The sequence below is a fragment of the Haliotis rubra genome, unplaced genomic scaffold (assembly GCF_003918875.1).
Source record: "Haliotis rubra isolate DU_JTF1 unplaced genomic scaffold, ASM391887v1 Scf297, whole genome shotgun sequence".
NCBI classification, from domain to species: Eukaryota; Metazoa; Mollusca; class Gastropoda; order Lepetellida; family Haliotidae; genus Haliotis; species Haliotis rubra.
This window is the reverse complement of record NW_025766965.1, coordinates 373,869-390,893: the sequence shown is the minus strand read 5'-3', so window position 1 is coordinate 390,893 and position 17,025 is coordinate 373,869. Positions and strand designations below refer to the sequence as shown.

The 17,025-nt window shown below is 41.4% G+C and overlaps 1 protein-coding gene across 1 annotated transcript; it reads right to left on the bottom strand.

The window, feature by feature from the left end:
* Positions 1–863: 863 nt before the first annotated feature.
* On the bottom strand, positions 864–16,732 carry LOC124282266 (ubiquitin-conjugating enzyme E2 D4-like). The gene is made up of 6 exons (XM_046718219.1): positions 16,640–16,732; positions 12,151–12,217; positions 11,117–11,148; positions 10,712–10,789; positions 9,059–9,164; positions 864–1,366 (listed from the first exon to the last, which is right to left on the bottom strand). The coding sequence occupies exons 1-6, from the start codon at positions 16,661–16,663 to the stop codon at positions 1,221–1,223; spliced, it is 453 nt and encodes a 150-aa protein (XP_046574175.1). The 5' UTR covers positions 16,664–16,732; the 3' UTR covers positions 864–1,220.
* Positions 16,733–17,025: the final 293 nt, after the last annotated feature.

The following is a 17,025-nucleotide window of genomic DNA, read 5'->3' as shown; positions in this document are numbered from 1 at the left end:
CAGACATGCACTAGTGGAGAATGGTCTGATATGAATAGTTCTGCAAGCCTTGGCGTATTTACATATCTTTATAAGAGAAATATTTCATTTACGAGTGTATATTTGAATTATATTTATTACAATTGCTAAGTGCACTAAATGCACCTACTTTATCAAGTGAACATATTCATATCAGATGAATCCATTTTCAACAGCCAGTTTGAGTTTCTCCTTTTGTTCCCCTGCTGATAACAGGAAACTAATTTCAAACATTAGAAAACATCCACCATAAAATAATTCTCAAACCATCATGGCAAAGTAGGATCCTCTTTCTACACTTACAAATTAAGAAACTGCACGCACAAATTTCTCAAAACTCTCTGTCTGAGAATCAGTGGTTGTTAAACATGACAAGTTTGTTTCTGGTAACATATTACAAAAGTAGGAATACCCAAAAACTGAACTTGGAAAAATATATAAGGCAGGAAATTGAAAACCGAAAAAGGCAAATATTACACCAGTTCTCAGAATAATTAATCATTACACAGTAGTGGTGTTCCGATTAATTGAAATAATCGAAGATTGATCGCAGTGACCAAACTACCAAGCACTCGATCACATTTTCTCATAATCGAACATAAACGATTTTGGAACTATTGTTTTAGTCTTTCAAATACTTGACAATGAAACATATCGTTGAAGTTGTCAGGGCATGAAAACGTGTTTAATTCTTAGAAAACTCACTTCACTAACTGAAACTCCATGACTGAATATTTCTTGAAGATTCCGGGGAAGTTTATGTTCATGATATATTAGTCATCACTTTAAAGTAGCAAGTTGCATCATGTTATACATATCTGCAATAACAACCTGGATAGGAAAATCTGAAAAATGACGCTAACCAATTTTTTTCGATGATTGTTCGTTGGTAATGAAACAATCAGCAATTGTGAGATTTCAACCAATTCCCAACACTATTACACAGAAATAAGAGCTAGCATGTAAGCATTATCACCTATTCCTGCAACAGTATTCAAAATAATTATCCAAATCAACAACTGATTCTTTCAAACAGCAAAAGCTAAGACATCAGTCAGCCATGATGTACACTGAGTGAGTGGAAAGTGTGCGTGCCTTCAATCAATATCCAGTCTTCAAAACTGTTGTTGTAAACTGTTCCAGACAGACTTGAGTCCTTGACTTCCAACAATACTAAACTCGACTCTTGAGCTCCACAGACATCAATAGCTTCGAGCATATTTCATTGTCCATTCTTTTGCCGTCTTGTTATACTTTTTTCGGTCAACTTTATAAACCTTCGCCACTTCAGGAACCAAGGGGTCATCAGCGTTAGGGTCAGTCAGCAGGGATATGATGGATAATAAAACTGAAGAAAAAAAACACACAAAGACATGACAATAAGAAGAGATACTCTTGTCAGTTTTGTGTAGAGGGTCTGGAATAGCATAGCACCATACTGATGGCAATTAGCTAGTGAACTTCTTTGAGTGGCTTTTTTAGAAGTTGGAGAGTCAGATAAGGACAAACTTTATGGATGAATGACTTCTCTGGATATAACTGCTTGACAACGATACAAGAATCTGTATCAAACCGTTGCATCACCTGAATAAAAAGTTGTTCATCCATAAAGTTTGTGCTAGTGGATCATAAGCTGGTGAATTAGGCTTTGTACAATTGTAAATTTATAATAAATTGTATATTTATATACTTATCCTATCTCACGGTATGCACCTCTCTTCTTCTTCTACGACCATGTGTGGAAACGTGCTGTAGGCTAAGTTGAATCAAATCTTACTGGCCTCTGACCCGCCCTGACCTCTGCCCCCACTCCGACATCAGCACCTGTCAATCATCTCCGTAAGCGTGGAGCTCACTCAGATGATCATGTGACTACCTGTGCCTGTCATTCTCGTCTTGGAGCTTCCAGTAATCTGTGATGTGGGTGGGGTCGGGTGGGTATCCATTGCGTGAGATAGGATAAGTATATAAATATACAATTTATTATAAAATTTACAAATTTTTAAACTTATCATATCTCACGGTATGCACAATTCCACTGTTGGTAGGAGGGCCGAAGATTACCCCGTCAATACGTACAACCGGGAAGACGCATAACCCCAAGGAGGCCAGGAGAAAGCACCAACTCCCGATATGCAGACTCCAAACTTGAGATGGGTTTCTTGTAACCCCTTGGCTTACACAGCACAAAAACTCTAGGGAGTGGGCGCTCCCGATTTATGTGGTTTTCAGCCGCAACTTTTGACAAGCAGTTTGGCAAGTAGGCCCCGCCGCCCCGCGATTTATCAGGTGACACCAGTGAATTAAAGTCGAAGACCTTAATCTGGCCAGTCCCTGCTTCGAAACTACCCCCCACAGACACACGCTGGAAGGCAGTGAAAGAGGGAATAGCTCGGTTGCTCAACTAGTTTAACGTTCAGTACCAATCTCCCTAACTTACCAAGGTGAGAAAGGACTTAGGAGCAGAACACTTCGAAAACCATGTAGGTAATTGGAAATCAACACTTTACTGACGTAATTGCTCGGAGAGTAGAGGTCAGTAAGCGGAGTGTCGATCATCTCTGCATGTAGCACAAGACTGGCCTCACAGTCTATTAAGTCATAACTTATGACAGTGCAGACACGCCCTATTCCCATAGGTGAGAATAATCTAATCCCAATGGAAAAAAGTACCAAGACATGGATAACATCGATATCGTTTATTATGTACAGAGCAACACCGACCAAAGAAGGATTGCTTTTTTATCTGCGAACACCGACCGATGACAATTGCTGCGCCAGGACCAAGGGGCCGAATTGATGTAGACCTTCCACGTCTGTAACCGATAGGTCCCTCAGGTAGTGTGAAGCAAACACCGTATCGGATCTCCAAAAACAGCCCTCCATGATGGACTGCAGGGAACAATTTCTATGAAGAGCCATGGTGGAGGCAAGAGTTCAAGTCTCATGAGGCTTCGCTGTCGACGGTGGAGGTAGGTCAGCAAAGGCATTAGCACACAGGATCGTAGTTCACATCTAAAACGCCAAGGTAGTACGGAGACTTCCGAGGTGGAGGCAGTTGACAATGGAATGAACAATCTCTTACGCAGTCTTGGCGAGAAAATCCCATCGCAAACCAAGGAAAACTCTCGCATGTCTAGACCTATCAAACCGCACCCGAGAACTTCCGAGATTGGTCAGTCAGTTTGTAAGACCGGAGGAGAGATTGGAGTTCAGGGACAGTGGACACCTTCTCACCTGAGACCGCTGCAATAACGGTGTTAAGAGCAGCCAGGTAGGTAGATAGTGTGGAACCTTTGAGTTTTCTGGAGGTTCGTAGATGTTGAAGGTACTCTGCCACCATCTGCGGGGAGGCCGTAGTGGGGGATGAGAGGCCCTTCTTCCTGCAATACGCTTCAAAATTCTTCCATTTGTCATCATAGAATGACCTCGTAGAAGTATGATCGCTGTACAAATGGCAGTAGCCACCCGTTTAGAATAGCCCTTCGCCGTTAACGACCGATGTAGATGCGCCAAGCGTGCAGATAGAGCATCAACGGGGACCAATGTAGCTGGTCGGAGTGCGGATGTATCAGGAGATCGGGTTGAACTGGAAGTGGTACGGGATCTGGTTCGGCTAGGTCTTGAAGGTTTACGAACCAACTTCTGGCCGGCCAATAGGGCGCGACCAAAAGCAGAGTCATCCTCTGAGTTGCGCGCAGTTTCACTAATATGCGAGGAAGAAGGGCCACTAGCGGAAACGCGTAAGCGTTCAGGTCCTCCCACGGAATGGCTAGAGCATCGAGGTCCCAAGCCAGAGGGTCCGGAATCGGTGACACAAACCGAGGCAGCTGATGGTTGAATCGAGGGCGAAGAGATCTACTGTCGGAGTCGTCAACAGAAGACAAAGGGTCTGGAACACCTGAGGATGTAATCTCCATTCCGTTGGAGAGGGATGACTCGGCCGGGACAGAGAATCTGCGATGACATTCTTCACCCCGGAATGTGGTTGGCTCAGACTAAGATGTTGAGAGAGTCCACCAGATCGAAGAACTGTTGGGTCCACTGCAGCAGTTGAGTAGACCCCGTGGACCCCATCCTGTTGATATGCCAAACCACCGCTGCGTTGTCCGATCGGATCATGAGGGAAGTTGCTCGTAGGACATCCTGCCAGAGACTGATTGCAAGAATCACCGCCCTGAACTCCAGAACGTTGATGTGACAGGCGCTATCGACGAGAGACCACAGCCCTGCCACTTGTTGATTGAGAAGATGAGCTCCCCACCCGTGTTCAGACGCGTCCACATACAGGTGGTGAGACGGAACAAACAGCCCTAAACAAATTCCGTCGCAAACATTCAATTCTTCCATCCACCACAGAAGAATGGGATGGAGCTCAATAGGTAGAGTGATCAAGGCAACGGGATCTCCCACTCTGATGTAAGGCGCTAGAAAGAACTGCAAGGGACGAAGTTGTAGTTGACCCCTGAGGGTCAACACCTGAGCCGACATCAAGAGGCCCAGGAGCTCCTGCCACTGACGAAGCATCCTGGGGTGCGCCAGTGCCAGAGAGACCAATCGCTGTATCTTGCAGAAACGATCCCTCGGGACAAAGAGTTTGTTGACCTCTGTGTCGAACACTGCTCCAATGAATTGAAGATGGCGCATAGGGACTTGTTCCGATTTCTGCAGATTGATTAACCAGCCTAATTGGCGAAGAAGCTGTATCGCAAACTGCATGTGACGAAGCAGAAGGGCATGCTTGGTCTGCGCCTGAATGCAGTCGTCAATGTAAGCCTCGAACACTATTCCCTTGCGGTGAAGGAAACTGGTGATAGGCTTCGTTAACCGTGTAAACAGCCACGGGGCCGAAGAAATTCCAAACGGGAGGACACGCCACTGATAGTGGGTGCCCTCGAAGACAAACCGAAGGAACTTGCGATGAGCAGGGAAGATCGGGATGTGCAGGTACGCATCCTGCAGATCCAAACTGACCATGTAGTCTCCCGGCTTGATAATGGTCTTGAGAAGTGCCACCAATACCATGCGAAAATGGGGCGGAGGCTGCAGAAACCTCTCGTTGAATACCTTCATGTTGAAGATTAACCTCAGTTTGTCCGAATCCTTCTTAGGGACCAGAAAGATTGGAGAATAGAACCCCGGGACGGTCGGAGCCTGACCCAGGGATTCAATCGCAAGTTTCTTGAGTAAGGTGTCTATTGTGGATCGAAGAACAGCCGTCTGCTGAGCGGGATACGTTCTGCGATCCGGAAGTAAAGTGAGAGGAGGATCCCCGATGATTGGCAGCTGAAACCCTGTGGGCCTATAAAGCGGTGATGGATCAAAACTGAACTCATATACACCAAAACAGAACAAAAACCACCAAAACTGCAACAATATCCTCTAAAACCGGAAAATACATCTGTAATGGAAGACAAATCGAAATGGAAACAAAACTGATCCAGCTACAAGAGAGCCGGCCACAAAGCGGCGGCAGTCATAGCATCCCTCAAACAGCATACAAATCGTCAAAGATGGCGGCGAGGGGAGACGAATAGGCTTTGGTACATAATTGTTTTTCATCACTATGAGTCTAATCTTGAATATTTGATATCAGGATGTAGTGCATAAACCCCCTATTGTAGTAAGCTTCAAACCTATGTCCATACTTCTCAGTGTCAGGCTTGCAATTCTACACAATGTGGTCCCTCGTTCGACCAAATAGGATTTCTTGTCAACATGCCGTGGTCCTGTTTCTCTTCAGTTTGGTAAATAAAGTGTTCATAGCGTCACATTCAACAAACTTTATTTTAGTGATTTAAAAAGTTTACAAAAACTTTGTTCATTTTCCGTGAATTGCAAATGCCCCCGGCGACATTCGAAAAGAAGTGAGCCAACTGATCCAGAATGGTCTGAAATTGCTCTTGCAATAAGACAATAGCCGCTCAAATATACGCTTGTTGATGGGACGTAGCATGTGCAACCGACATAGCCACCACTTCGGTAGTCGTCAACACCATGTTGAGTGGCACCATAATCTTCCTTATGACACCATCCAGATGCAAAAGCTCATGATCCTCCACCAGGAACGGTGAGTAGGCTTTCTGTTTAGTTCCCAGCAACGTAATATCATCATCCACTGGAGGGGAGACGATCAGCGTAGAAAACCATGCACATGAGCAGATGCCAAATTGAAGCGAGGAGCCACGAACCCATCCTTAACCTTCCTCAGGTTACCAAAAGCCTCATCCATAGATGCTGCCAATTGGGTAATACACAGTCAAGGCGGGAACGTGATGGAACAAAAATCACCTGGCTTCATATCAAAACAGGATAATAAATCCGCCGACAAACTACTACGCTGTAAACGGAGGCTATCGGCAATCCAGATGAGTAGTTGAGCTGTGTCAACAGCATCCACTCTACCATCCGACAGTGCCGTACCATCAGAAGAAGGTGGAACTGGATTGGTCGAAGGACCCGATGACTGAACAGCAGCGGAAGTTGCTGGCGCCTGATGCTGCTACTACCGCTAGCACAATGGCGTCAAAATCCACAGGTTGAGAAGTCGAAACCTCCGACACCGGATTCCAGTAAAATAGGTCTCACCACCGATCCCGTTGTAGGAGGAACCGACGAAACAGACACCAGACACTAAGGGATGACGAGGCACCTCACTGAGAGCAGACGGACATCCAGCTGAGGCAACGATGAACCCGTAGGGTCCCTGGCATTGGAAGCAAAAGCTGAGCTGAGTGGACCCAGCGCCAAATTTGAGGTGAGCGCTGAACCCTGAGGAAGTGTCGAACCAAATGCCCCATGAGTCAACCTTGAAGCCAGTGAACTATGAGTAAGCACCGAACCACGAACCCCGTGAGTAAGCGCCAAACCAGGAGCCCCAGGAGCAAGCGTCAATCCGGGAATACTGTGAGTAAGCGCCGAACCGGGAGCACCGGGATTAAAACTGAGCCATGAATAAAGCGCCGAACCGGAAACACCAGGAGCAAGCACCGAACCAAAGCCACCATGAGTAAGCGCCGAACTGGGAGCACCGGGAGGAAGCTCCGAACCAAGAACACCAGGAGTAAGCGCCGAACCAGAGGCAAACAAGAGCGCCGAACTGAATGACATCATGGGATTGGTAACAAGCGGCGCTCTACCAACAGGTAACTGTCCTGATGTAAGCGGTGCTGGAGCAGCAAACGACGCACTAGAATAATGTGGTGGTCCATAACCCAACGGTACATGATAAGGGATAGATGTGGAAAAAGGCACTCTAGGAATCATTGACACACCTGTCAACCCCACCGGAGGATGAGAGAGCGCTGCACCGAAACCATCCACTGCACCCGAAGCAATTGACACATTCGACACAAGCCCCGAATGGGAAACAGGCGTAGAATCAACCACCGAAGTGGAAAGCGCCGCACTGCAAGGAAGCGTCACTTGAGATGTAATGCTAGTAATCACACCAAGCGCCGCACGAGAAACCCCCACCTCAGGAACAGAAGTGCACTGAGGAATAGGTATCACCGAAGAGGGACGGGTTTGAAGAGAAGATGTAGACAACACGACAACCCTAGGTGGTGAAGAGTCTTCTAAAGTGATGGGGCTAGACGCATGCGGCTGGAAAAGTTGACGTAAATTTTCACTGAGGTAAGAATCCGACGCCTCCCCTAGGAAATCTTCAGCAGGCGACGGGGACTTCGAACGTCGGACTGCAGTTTTCTTACGGCGTTCTGTCTTAGAACGTTTAGACGCAGAAGGACCCTCAGATGGTTGACGATGATCCCTGTCTGACACGCGTCTACAAGCTACCCGGCGATATTCAGAAAAGCATCATCGTTGAGGTCTGCACAAAAAGTGCAACGTTGAGACCACTCACAACGTCCTAAACAATCAACACATAAAGCATGTGGGTCTGCCACCGAGAAGTTGCTGTTGCATTAATCGCAATGGTTGCGCTTTTTAGCACTATTGCGATTCGATTTTCCCATTGTAGACACACAATCAAACTTTCTTAGAGACAAGCACACGTCCACACGCGACAAGAAAGAGAATGACAGGCACAGGTAGTCACATGATCATCTGAGCGAGCTGCACGCTTACGGAGATGATTGACTGGTGCTGATGTCGGAGTGGGGGCAGAGGTCAGGGCGGGTCAGAGGCCAGTAAGATTTGATTCAACTTAGCCTACAGCACGTTTCCACACATGGTCGTAGAAGAAGAAGAGAGGTGCATACCGTGAGATAGGATAAGTTTAAAAATTCAGTGTTTTTGTTCTGGTATAAATTTACCAGGTCCCGAGACAGACAATATATTAAAATATTAATACAATTCACTATTTTGGACTGACAGGGTTAATTGTTAATGCTACATAGCCTATTTTACCAATAAATTACTACCAATTACCAATAAGCATTGAAACACAGACAACATTCCAACAATATCCTGGAGGCTACAGAAATGGGCTTCGCTTTTGATACAAATATGTTGATTGAGTGTTATTTAACGCAGCATGAATCTATACAATTGGGACACTAAGACACGTGTCAACCCAGGCAGTGAGTCTGACCACCCGATCCCATTAGCTGCCTCTTACGACAAGCATGGGTTGAAGAAGACCAATTCTAACATGGATCTTCACGGGTCAGATACAAGTATGTGAGAGAGGAAGAGACTGATACAAAAATCTAACACATGTTTTAATCCAACACTGGCACATATATCTGAAGAGTCAATCAAAACTGCTCAGGATCAACAAAACAGAAAAATTATATTGAACCAATAACAGATGAGTGGATCTGTTAACCAGGTAACCAAGTTACTGAACCTGACCACACCATCCTCAGGATCATACTTTGGCTCTTACAGCAAGCATGGATACATGGAATCTCTTCTTTCACTGATTCATCATCTTCAAACTTAACAGTAAAGAGGATTCTATGTTAATGAGTCAGAGACACAGTGTGTATGCCAGACGGCCTACATCTCTTGTAAGCAAGACAGGTGCGCGCTCTGTGAAGTGCTAGAACCGAATTAATTCAATCATAATAAGTACCTTTTGATACTGTTAGAGCTGGAGACCACTTTGACCTGAGTATATCTAGACAGATACTTCCGTTACTGTTTATATTAGGATGGTAGATTTTCGTTAAAAACGCAAGCTGAAAAAGAGAATGAATTATAAGTGAATACCTTCATTCTTATATTATTTTATACTGATTCAAAATATTCTGCATTTAAACGCAGGGTTTTACAGGACAGGTGAATCCTGTGTATTGGCCGCAGAAATTTGATGAAGTACAGTCATCCCTCGCAATAACGCTCTTCGCGATACTGCGGATTCGGTTAAACCGCGGGGTAATCCGTGGCTCCCATAAAAAAAAGTTGCCCAGTGATCACACATATTCACGTCATCGAAAATAGCACATCAACAAATCCGCTCTTGAGCTCTGGTTAATCACGTTATAAAGTAGTGAAATTCAGGGCGGATTGCAATTAACAGTGTTTATCGTACATATCCATGTTTTTTCAGATGCTTAAAACATGCAGGGTCTTTTTCAATAATAATTGATGAACAGCGAAACATGTCGATTATCAGCCGAGTACTTACAACTTCAATCCCATTTTCATTCATTAAAACTGTCTACAATAACAACGGAGAAACCGTGAGTGAAATGGCATTACCTCATTCCATACATCACCCGCTTACCACATTCGTGAGGGTCCGTTTTTCGCGCCTACCGCGATAACACCAATTTCACATTTTTCTCAGCAATCACGAACAGATTACAGCCTTGTCATCCATTGACCCCAAGACCCGCGTTATTGACTTATTGAAGTCATATTTGACAATTAATTGCCAACATTTTTTTTTTACAATCAAAGTGGCACGTACCGCGGGAAGTCAGCGGTGACTTGTCAAACTATCTCCTACGTAAAATGTATCCAGCCAGGTATCCCAAAGTGCTTAGCAATGCTTATTATTATGTTAAATATGTTCGTAGAAAACATGCATTATACTTATACGATAGCAATATATAAGATCTCTGTTAGAATAACTGCTTGACATATCAATTATTCTGATAATGGAATAGAAATTCTTCGATGTTATATTTTCGGATCGTTATAACGGAATCACCGGTACATTGGATCAAAACATCGATGTGTGCCCAGCTGATTGCTATTTCCGGCTTAGTTGAATAACAGGTAGCATGACAGGAACAACAATTGAATTATCATGTCTTGTGATGTTTGATTGCAAGTTTCATGTACATACATCTATTTTTGATTTACACAGTTTGGTTTTTTTTTTCACCTCCAACAATACGATATAGTTTTGACTGGGCACAATACACGAAATAGCAGTTTTGTTATGTCCATGGAAAATACGATTTTACTTGGCCTTTGTTCCGCGTTATGTAATCGTTACTTATAACGCTGGTGTCTAATAACGGGGTCATCCATGGACTCCCAAGACCCGCGTTATGGCGAGGGATGCCTGTACCCCCAAATTAAAATCCTGTGGGTCCTTGTGGACACAATATATTTTGAGAGAAAACATTGAAGGCTCGAAACAGCAATTGTTATGCCAAAATCATAATGGCTGGCACACCTGCAATCTGTATCAGAAGCTATGAACTATTTACCCCGATGATCACCATCGGTACTTGGCATGATGCTCACATGCACATGTTACTACAGTGATTACCTTAGGAGGCTTAAAGGGGTAGTCTGTTGGAAACTGGATCGAGAGACTGAACACACCACCATCATAAGGACTTTCCTCCTACAACCAAGATGTATGTACATGAATGTCAGACAATTATAGCAGGGCCTTCACATTTGCAAGGAAACATTTTCATACTAATGAAAAGCTGGCTCGAAAATAGAAGCAAATATACAGAATTCAACATGTTTAAGTGAGTTGAAATTACCTTTCTTCTCTCTTGATTTCTTTGAGATGTTGATAATGGTGATTCAACACCTTTTTGTAAGTCAAAGTGACAAAAACAAGTCTTACTTAACATCATTTGTGTAAGCATCAGTTGTACGTGTTCCACACCGACTAAAAGTAAGAAGTGGTACAAGCTCAAGACATAGATTATCAACTTACTGGACCCTGTATAACTGCCTGCCAGCGATATACTGAAACAGTAAAATAACATTACATTACATGATACAATTCACGATAGCCAGTGACATCACAGGGGTTCAAATTGTTTTTAAAAAGCCACTTGTCACAGGGCAAGTGACTTTAAGAAAGTAACTTGTCCTGACTAATTTTCAACTTGCCCTGATTTTATGACATAATTATGATGATGTAATTATGAAAGAAGAAATCAACATGGTATTTGATGTTAATGTTTACTGGACTATTTATTGAAAAGTGATAAATAGCAAAGAAAGATAACTCTACTTTATTATCATTGCGAAATTTAAAAGCTACTTTTTGAGCAGATATGAAATTAAATCCAAGTTTATTTGCAGTTTCAAACCATAAGCGGAAATTATCTAGTAGCCCACGGACAAGTAAGATACCATTATTTGATTGCCCGAAATGAAAACTGACTTGTCCCGGGCATCAGGCGATGGGATTTTTGAACCCCTGTATCATATTAACGAAACAAATACCACACATTAAACAACATACTGTAAAACGGAAAATGGTTGACAACATGATGAGAAATAATGGTGTCCAGTGTTACACACATAGCCAGGGCATAGTACAGTGCACCCTGGTTTTTATGCCACCCTGGATATAGTGCCATGTTTTTGCCAGAATGGATTTCCTGCCTATATAATACCCTGGTTATAATGCCAAACTGGACATAATGCCATGTGCCAATGGTTTTTGGAACAAAAGAAATGTGCATTCAGCATGTTCAGTATTTACAGATTTATAGAAAACAACATATAAAGTGATTACCAAGGATTTTAAATGACATTTATTTGACCAGTTCACAACACCATTTCTTTGCACTACTTACAGGATTATCATATTTCATATAAGGACCAATGAGATTAGTAACTGGGGGACCTCTAGATTCATAGTTCTGTACGTAAAAACCATGCTCACAAAACTTTACAGATTTACAGCATTCACATGACCAATAGTGATGCAATCTGGAAGTTGGTACAAAAACTCACAATCAGTTCCATCTTCTGCTCCAGCTGAACAACCAGCTGGGGGGTCTTTCTCAAAATCTAGGAGTTCCTGCAATTGTGAAGAAAAGGATTTTGATGTTGTAGAAGGCATAAAATCTTATACTATTTTTGTTCTTCAAACAGTTACATTTATCCAGGAGGGTCTGACAGATGATCATGCCAGGTTTAGAAATTAATTTTTTTGTTTTCAGTAGACATCCCGGAAATGAGATGTACCCATCAATAAAATTGTTGTAATACATAAGAAAATAATCAATATCCCAAAACAATGTACATAATGTTAACATACTGAACCAAAGTCTCACACTGTGGTGATGTATTTCACAATTATTACATGCACATGAACAGTCACATGACGTCTCCAGGAATGTTTGTCACTGGTGCTGTGAGTGTGATCAAAAGATTCAAATAGATCATCCTGTGAACATATATACATCTACATAAAGCTGGCTAAAATGATCGGAAATTGGAATGATTGTCAACAGGAGCTAGCGAGTTTGGTTTTTACCGCTTTTAGCAATATTCCAGCAATATCACGGCGGTTGTCAACAGGAAAACTTACTAATGATTATCAATTTGAAAATAATGTCATCAATAATCTTCTGTATTAACTATTGTGATAATTGTTACAATTTACACAGACAACACAGAAAATTAGGTCTTTATTCATGGGCTGATTCTAAATTATGTTCAGGACAATGTTTGTTTAGTAATATAAGCCAAAATATGTTCCAACTTACCAATGATGTGAAATGTTGATTTTTTTCGGATTGTTTTTGCGTTTTTGCACAAAGTTACTTCTCTGATATTTATCGATAATTTATATATTCTAATGAACAGCTCATAAATTTATCGTTAAACTATTGACATTCAGTTAACGATTATCCATCACTATGATCTATGTTAATAGGCAGTCCTACATCTACATAGATCAATTTCACATCCACCATCATGACATTCTAACCACACAGAACACATTACTTGGTAAAAGATCAATACAGCCACTTAGCAGAGGCAACAATCTGACCCAGCAATGCTGCAAAAAATATCATCATTATGAAGTCTTTCAGCATTACAAAGTAGGGATGGTAACTTATGTTCACGTTCCTGATACAGCTCTCCGTCCTACTATATCACTGCTATATTACGTTCAGGAAATGATAGTACATTTAAGGATTGATTTTATAATATCCAGGCTGCACCAGTAAAGGTAAACTATTGCTAGGGCAGGTAATTCTTATTGTCAGGTAGACTAACGCTTAGTCTCTCTCTCTCTCTGTTTTTTAAATTGAAAAGGAGCCACAGCGACATGGGAGATTAAGAACCTGAGAAAATCTAGACTTGCTTCATTTAGGGCTTTAGCATTGCAGGGAGGGCTTGGGAGCAGGGAAAATAATGTGGTTCAGGGACTGAAAGACAGACTAATTGTCAGGTTGCACCCAGTGCTGGTAACAGTTTTTATCTCAAGTGGATGGCAGCAGTATTGGTGGTGTAAATTTCAACATTAAATGACTCGTGTGTATCAGTAGAATCAATGACCGGAGGATAATCAACAATCGTGTGTTGTGAAATTTCAATTTCACATGTGCAACTCGCACACCTGGCTGTTCTACAAGCAAGTGGTCCCCTCGTAAGAAATAGCAAAAAGTGACAACAAAACAATTATCTTTTTAATTGGGTGTCCAAAATTATGAGACAAATCATCAGAGTTGGTCTATCAATTTCATGTGACTGTGCAAAATTTGGTTTTGTTGCATTTATTAGATTTTGTGTTAGTGAGCAATTCATCGGTCTCAAATGAAATCAAACGGACTGTACACAATCATGTAACATTTAAAAACAAGTCAGAGATCACTGTGAATACATCACTTGTAGTGGTGGACAAGCTGATTTTACCAAGCAGAAAATAAATGAAATTTATAAATGAAAATGTCAGTTAAAAAGCAACCATCAACCAAAACATTATTTCAGACATCGAGTAATGTGAACTTTTTGGGAGATAGTGAAATTGACCATGAATATCCCCCTCACTGTCAATAAACTATCATCTGCTGTCATTGCCAGCAACAAGATTGTTGACAACATGGTGCAGCCAATACTTTGATGACATCCTTATTAATTCACTGGGCTGCACCTGGTGCAGGTAGATAAATATACTGAAATTGTACCCTGTAGACACATCGACATAAGATGACAGCAGGGCTACTACTATTCACCGAAAGTATTGTTGCATTGAAAATATATACCTGTTTCTGCATCTGTAATATGCCTACCCATCAATTAAATAATGTCTGTACCGTTTTAAAAATTGACATAGTTATAATATTCAAGATATTTGCAATAACCCACCTTGTAGCTACTCAAGTTAACAGAGTTAGACATGACAACTAGTCTTGTAGTCTGAGACAAGTAAATATCCAGTGGGACTAAACAGTAACATATTTGCTGTATTAAGCACTTGGCTCCAACAATCACTCTCTGATCAGCCTCTGAACTAATCTGTAAATAGAGGCAACCCCTTCTCAAGAGTAAAAATTTGCATGAGAGTCCATGTTTCCTTACCTTTATTAAAAGTATATTTAACTGATATAAGTGCAGATGGGGCTTCATAATTGCCTTGAAGGAAGTATTAAAGTTTCACTGACGTTTAACAATTTTTCTTATTATCACTACATTTCTGTGTATGCTTCTAACAAGTGCCCGCTTTATCAATTTTCTTAGCTTCCAAGGTGTTTATTTGTCGAAAACAGTAGATGTTTTGTACCCAAATCTGGAGATTCAGCATTCTGTATTCTTGCATTTGGAAATGACTAATGTGTCTTCCCTTGGGCTAGCATTACCTTTACACTCCCCAACCACAATCAAAAATAAAAATGTTAAGCACGATAAAGCTGCCTGCATAAAACTGGTTTCACAAAAGCTTGTAGAAGAAAACCTCATTAAATCTGTCCAGAAAGGAGCATGGTGCATTTCAATCAAATAACAGTGCAGATTTAGCATTGTGCTAAGTATAGTACAATGTGTATCATGACTTGGTATTTTGATTAATGTCAACACGCAACACAGGTTTATGGTATCGCCAATATTGGACAGTATCAATGAATCTGCATTTCTAACCATGTTTACCTATTTACGTGTACAATGACATGAGTGATGTGAATCCTGTTTCATAGTGCCATTGCCAGTGATCATCCATGTTGTTTTCAGAGGTAAAAAAATATGGAACACACGTGAGCTGATATTATAATCATGAAAATGAAAGCAAGACTGCAATTGACCAGGAGCAGCGTAAAGTGCAAATTTGCTCCTTAGGGTTAGTCGTGTTAGGGTTAAGGCTGGTCACCCTGAACTCTGTCTTTAGCCATTAGCCATCTCCTTTCTCATAAGGCACCCTTTTACAATCTTCAGGATCAGGTACTCCTTTCTCATCAAACAGCTCTTCATAATCTCTAATGTTAGGTTATGTCTTTACAATCCCCAGAGATAGTTGAGTGCAACAGTATGGGTTAGCTTATGTCATATCTTATAAGTAATTCAACCATGTTTTTCAAAGAAACTCAGGGCCACTTTTGAAATATGGCTACCTTGGATACACATCAAGGTACTACTGCTGATCACCAGGTAAATGAGCACTGATTGGTAAGAGTTCCGCCCGTAACCCCCGCTTGAAATGTGTTCTGTTTATTATGATTTCAAGGGGTTAAGGTTTAGATTTAGCATTGTTAGGTTTAGGGTTAGGGTTTCTATAAATAAACATCTATTCTTACTATAAAATCTTAGGCATAGAATGATAAAAAAAAACATGGGGGTTATGGGCGGAAATCTTTCCCACTGATTATATGTGACCCTGCCTGCCATTCTGTGGTAATGTGTTGACTGATTAGATTGGATGATTAGATTAACTCATTATTCCGCCTTATTTTCAATCTGGTAACACTGCACTTATCAAAATTTGAAAAACTGCACAAAACATGATATATTCCTTAAATTACATATAAAAATATGATAGAAATCAATTGAATTATATGACCATAACTGGTAACATCACAATAAGGGTAACAGTCACCATGATTATATCGTTACTATTAGCATGAGTAGTGGAAGATGCTTTGTTGCCTTTTACTATTGTTGAATTTATGATTGAACATAGCATTGTCATTGATAAAGACAAACAAAAAATTCATGACACGTTAGATCAGAAATCGATAAACATTTAATATTCATAGTACAAATCTTTCACCTACAGGTCAAGTATATTCGATTTGAGTGGTGTTTCATATGTAAATATTGTCTGTCAGACTGTGTGAACAGAACAAGATTTCGTTTCGTTTTGTTGTGGAAATGACATTAGGATGGGGCTTGTTTGTCAGGCATAGGGAAGAAAAAAATTCGATCACCATCTTTTTCCTTGTTTTTCAACATGTGTCGACTTGGACTACGTTCCTTTAGCCATAAATATGAAAATAGTTACCTTTTTAATTCGTTTCAAAGCCATTTTCTTCAGTTTTCACAGATTAGTGTCAGTGTTTTCAGACAACTGCAGCTGATTCACTTGTCCAGCGTATGAATATATCACTCACGGTGCTTCTTTCTTAGCGGTTCATATAAAAGAAGAAAAAGCATTTTGTTTTTCCCATGTACTGTACAGATAATATTGATGGATAGATGGTGATATTTAGTGACATTCGTCACCATACACCAGGCAAAATCAATGCCTAATTTTGGCACTATATTCCTTCGCGAAAAAAGTTCCGCCATGCAGAAGTAAAACGTACGACCTTTCTTTCGTTTTGACAGCAAGTGCGTATTGTGTGTGCGCTTCAATGGATTTCAGGACATAGTTCGTTAGTGCTCACT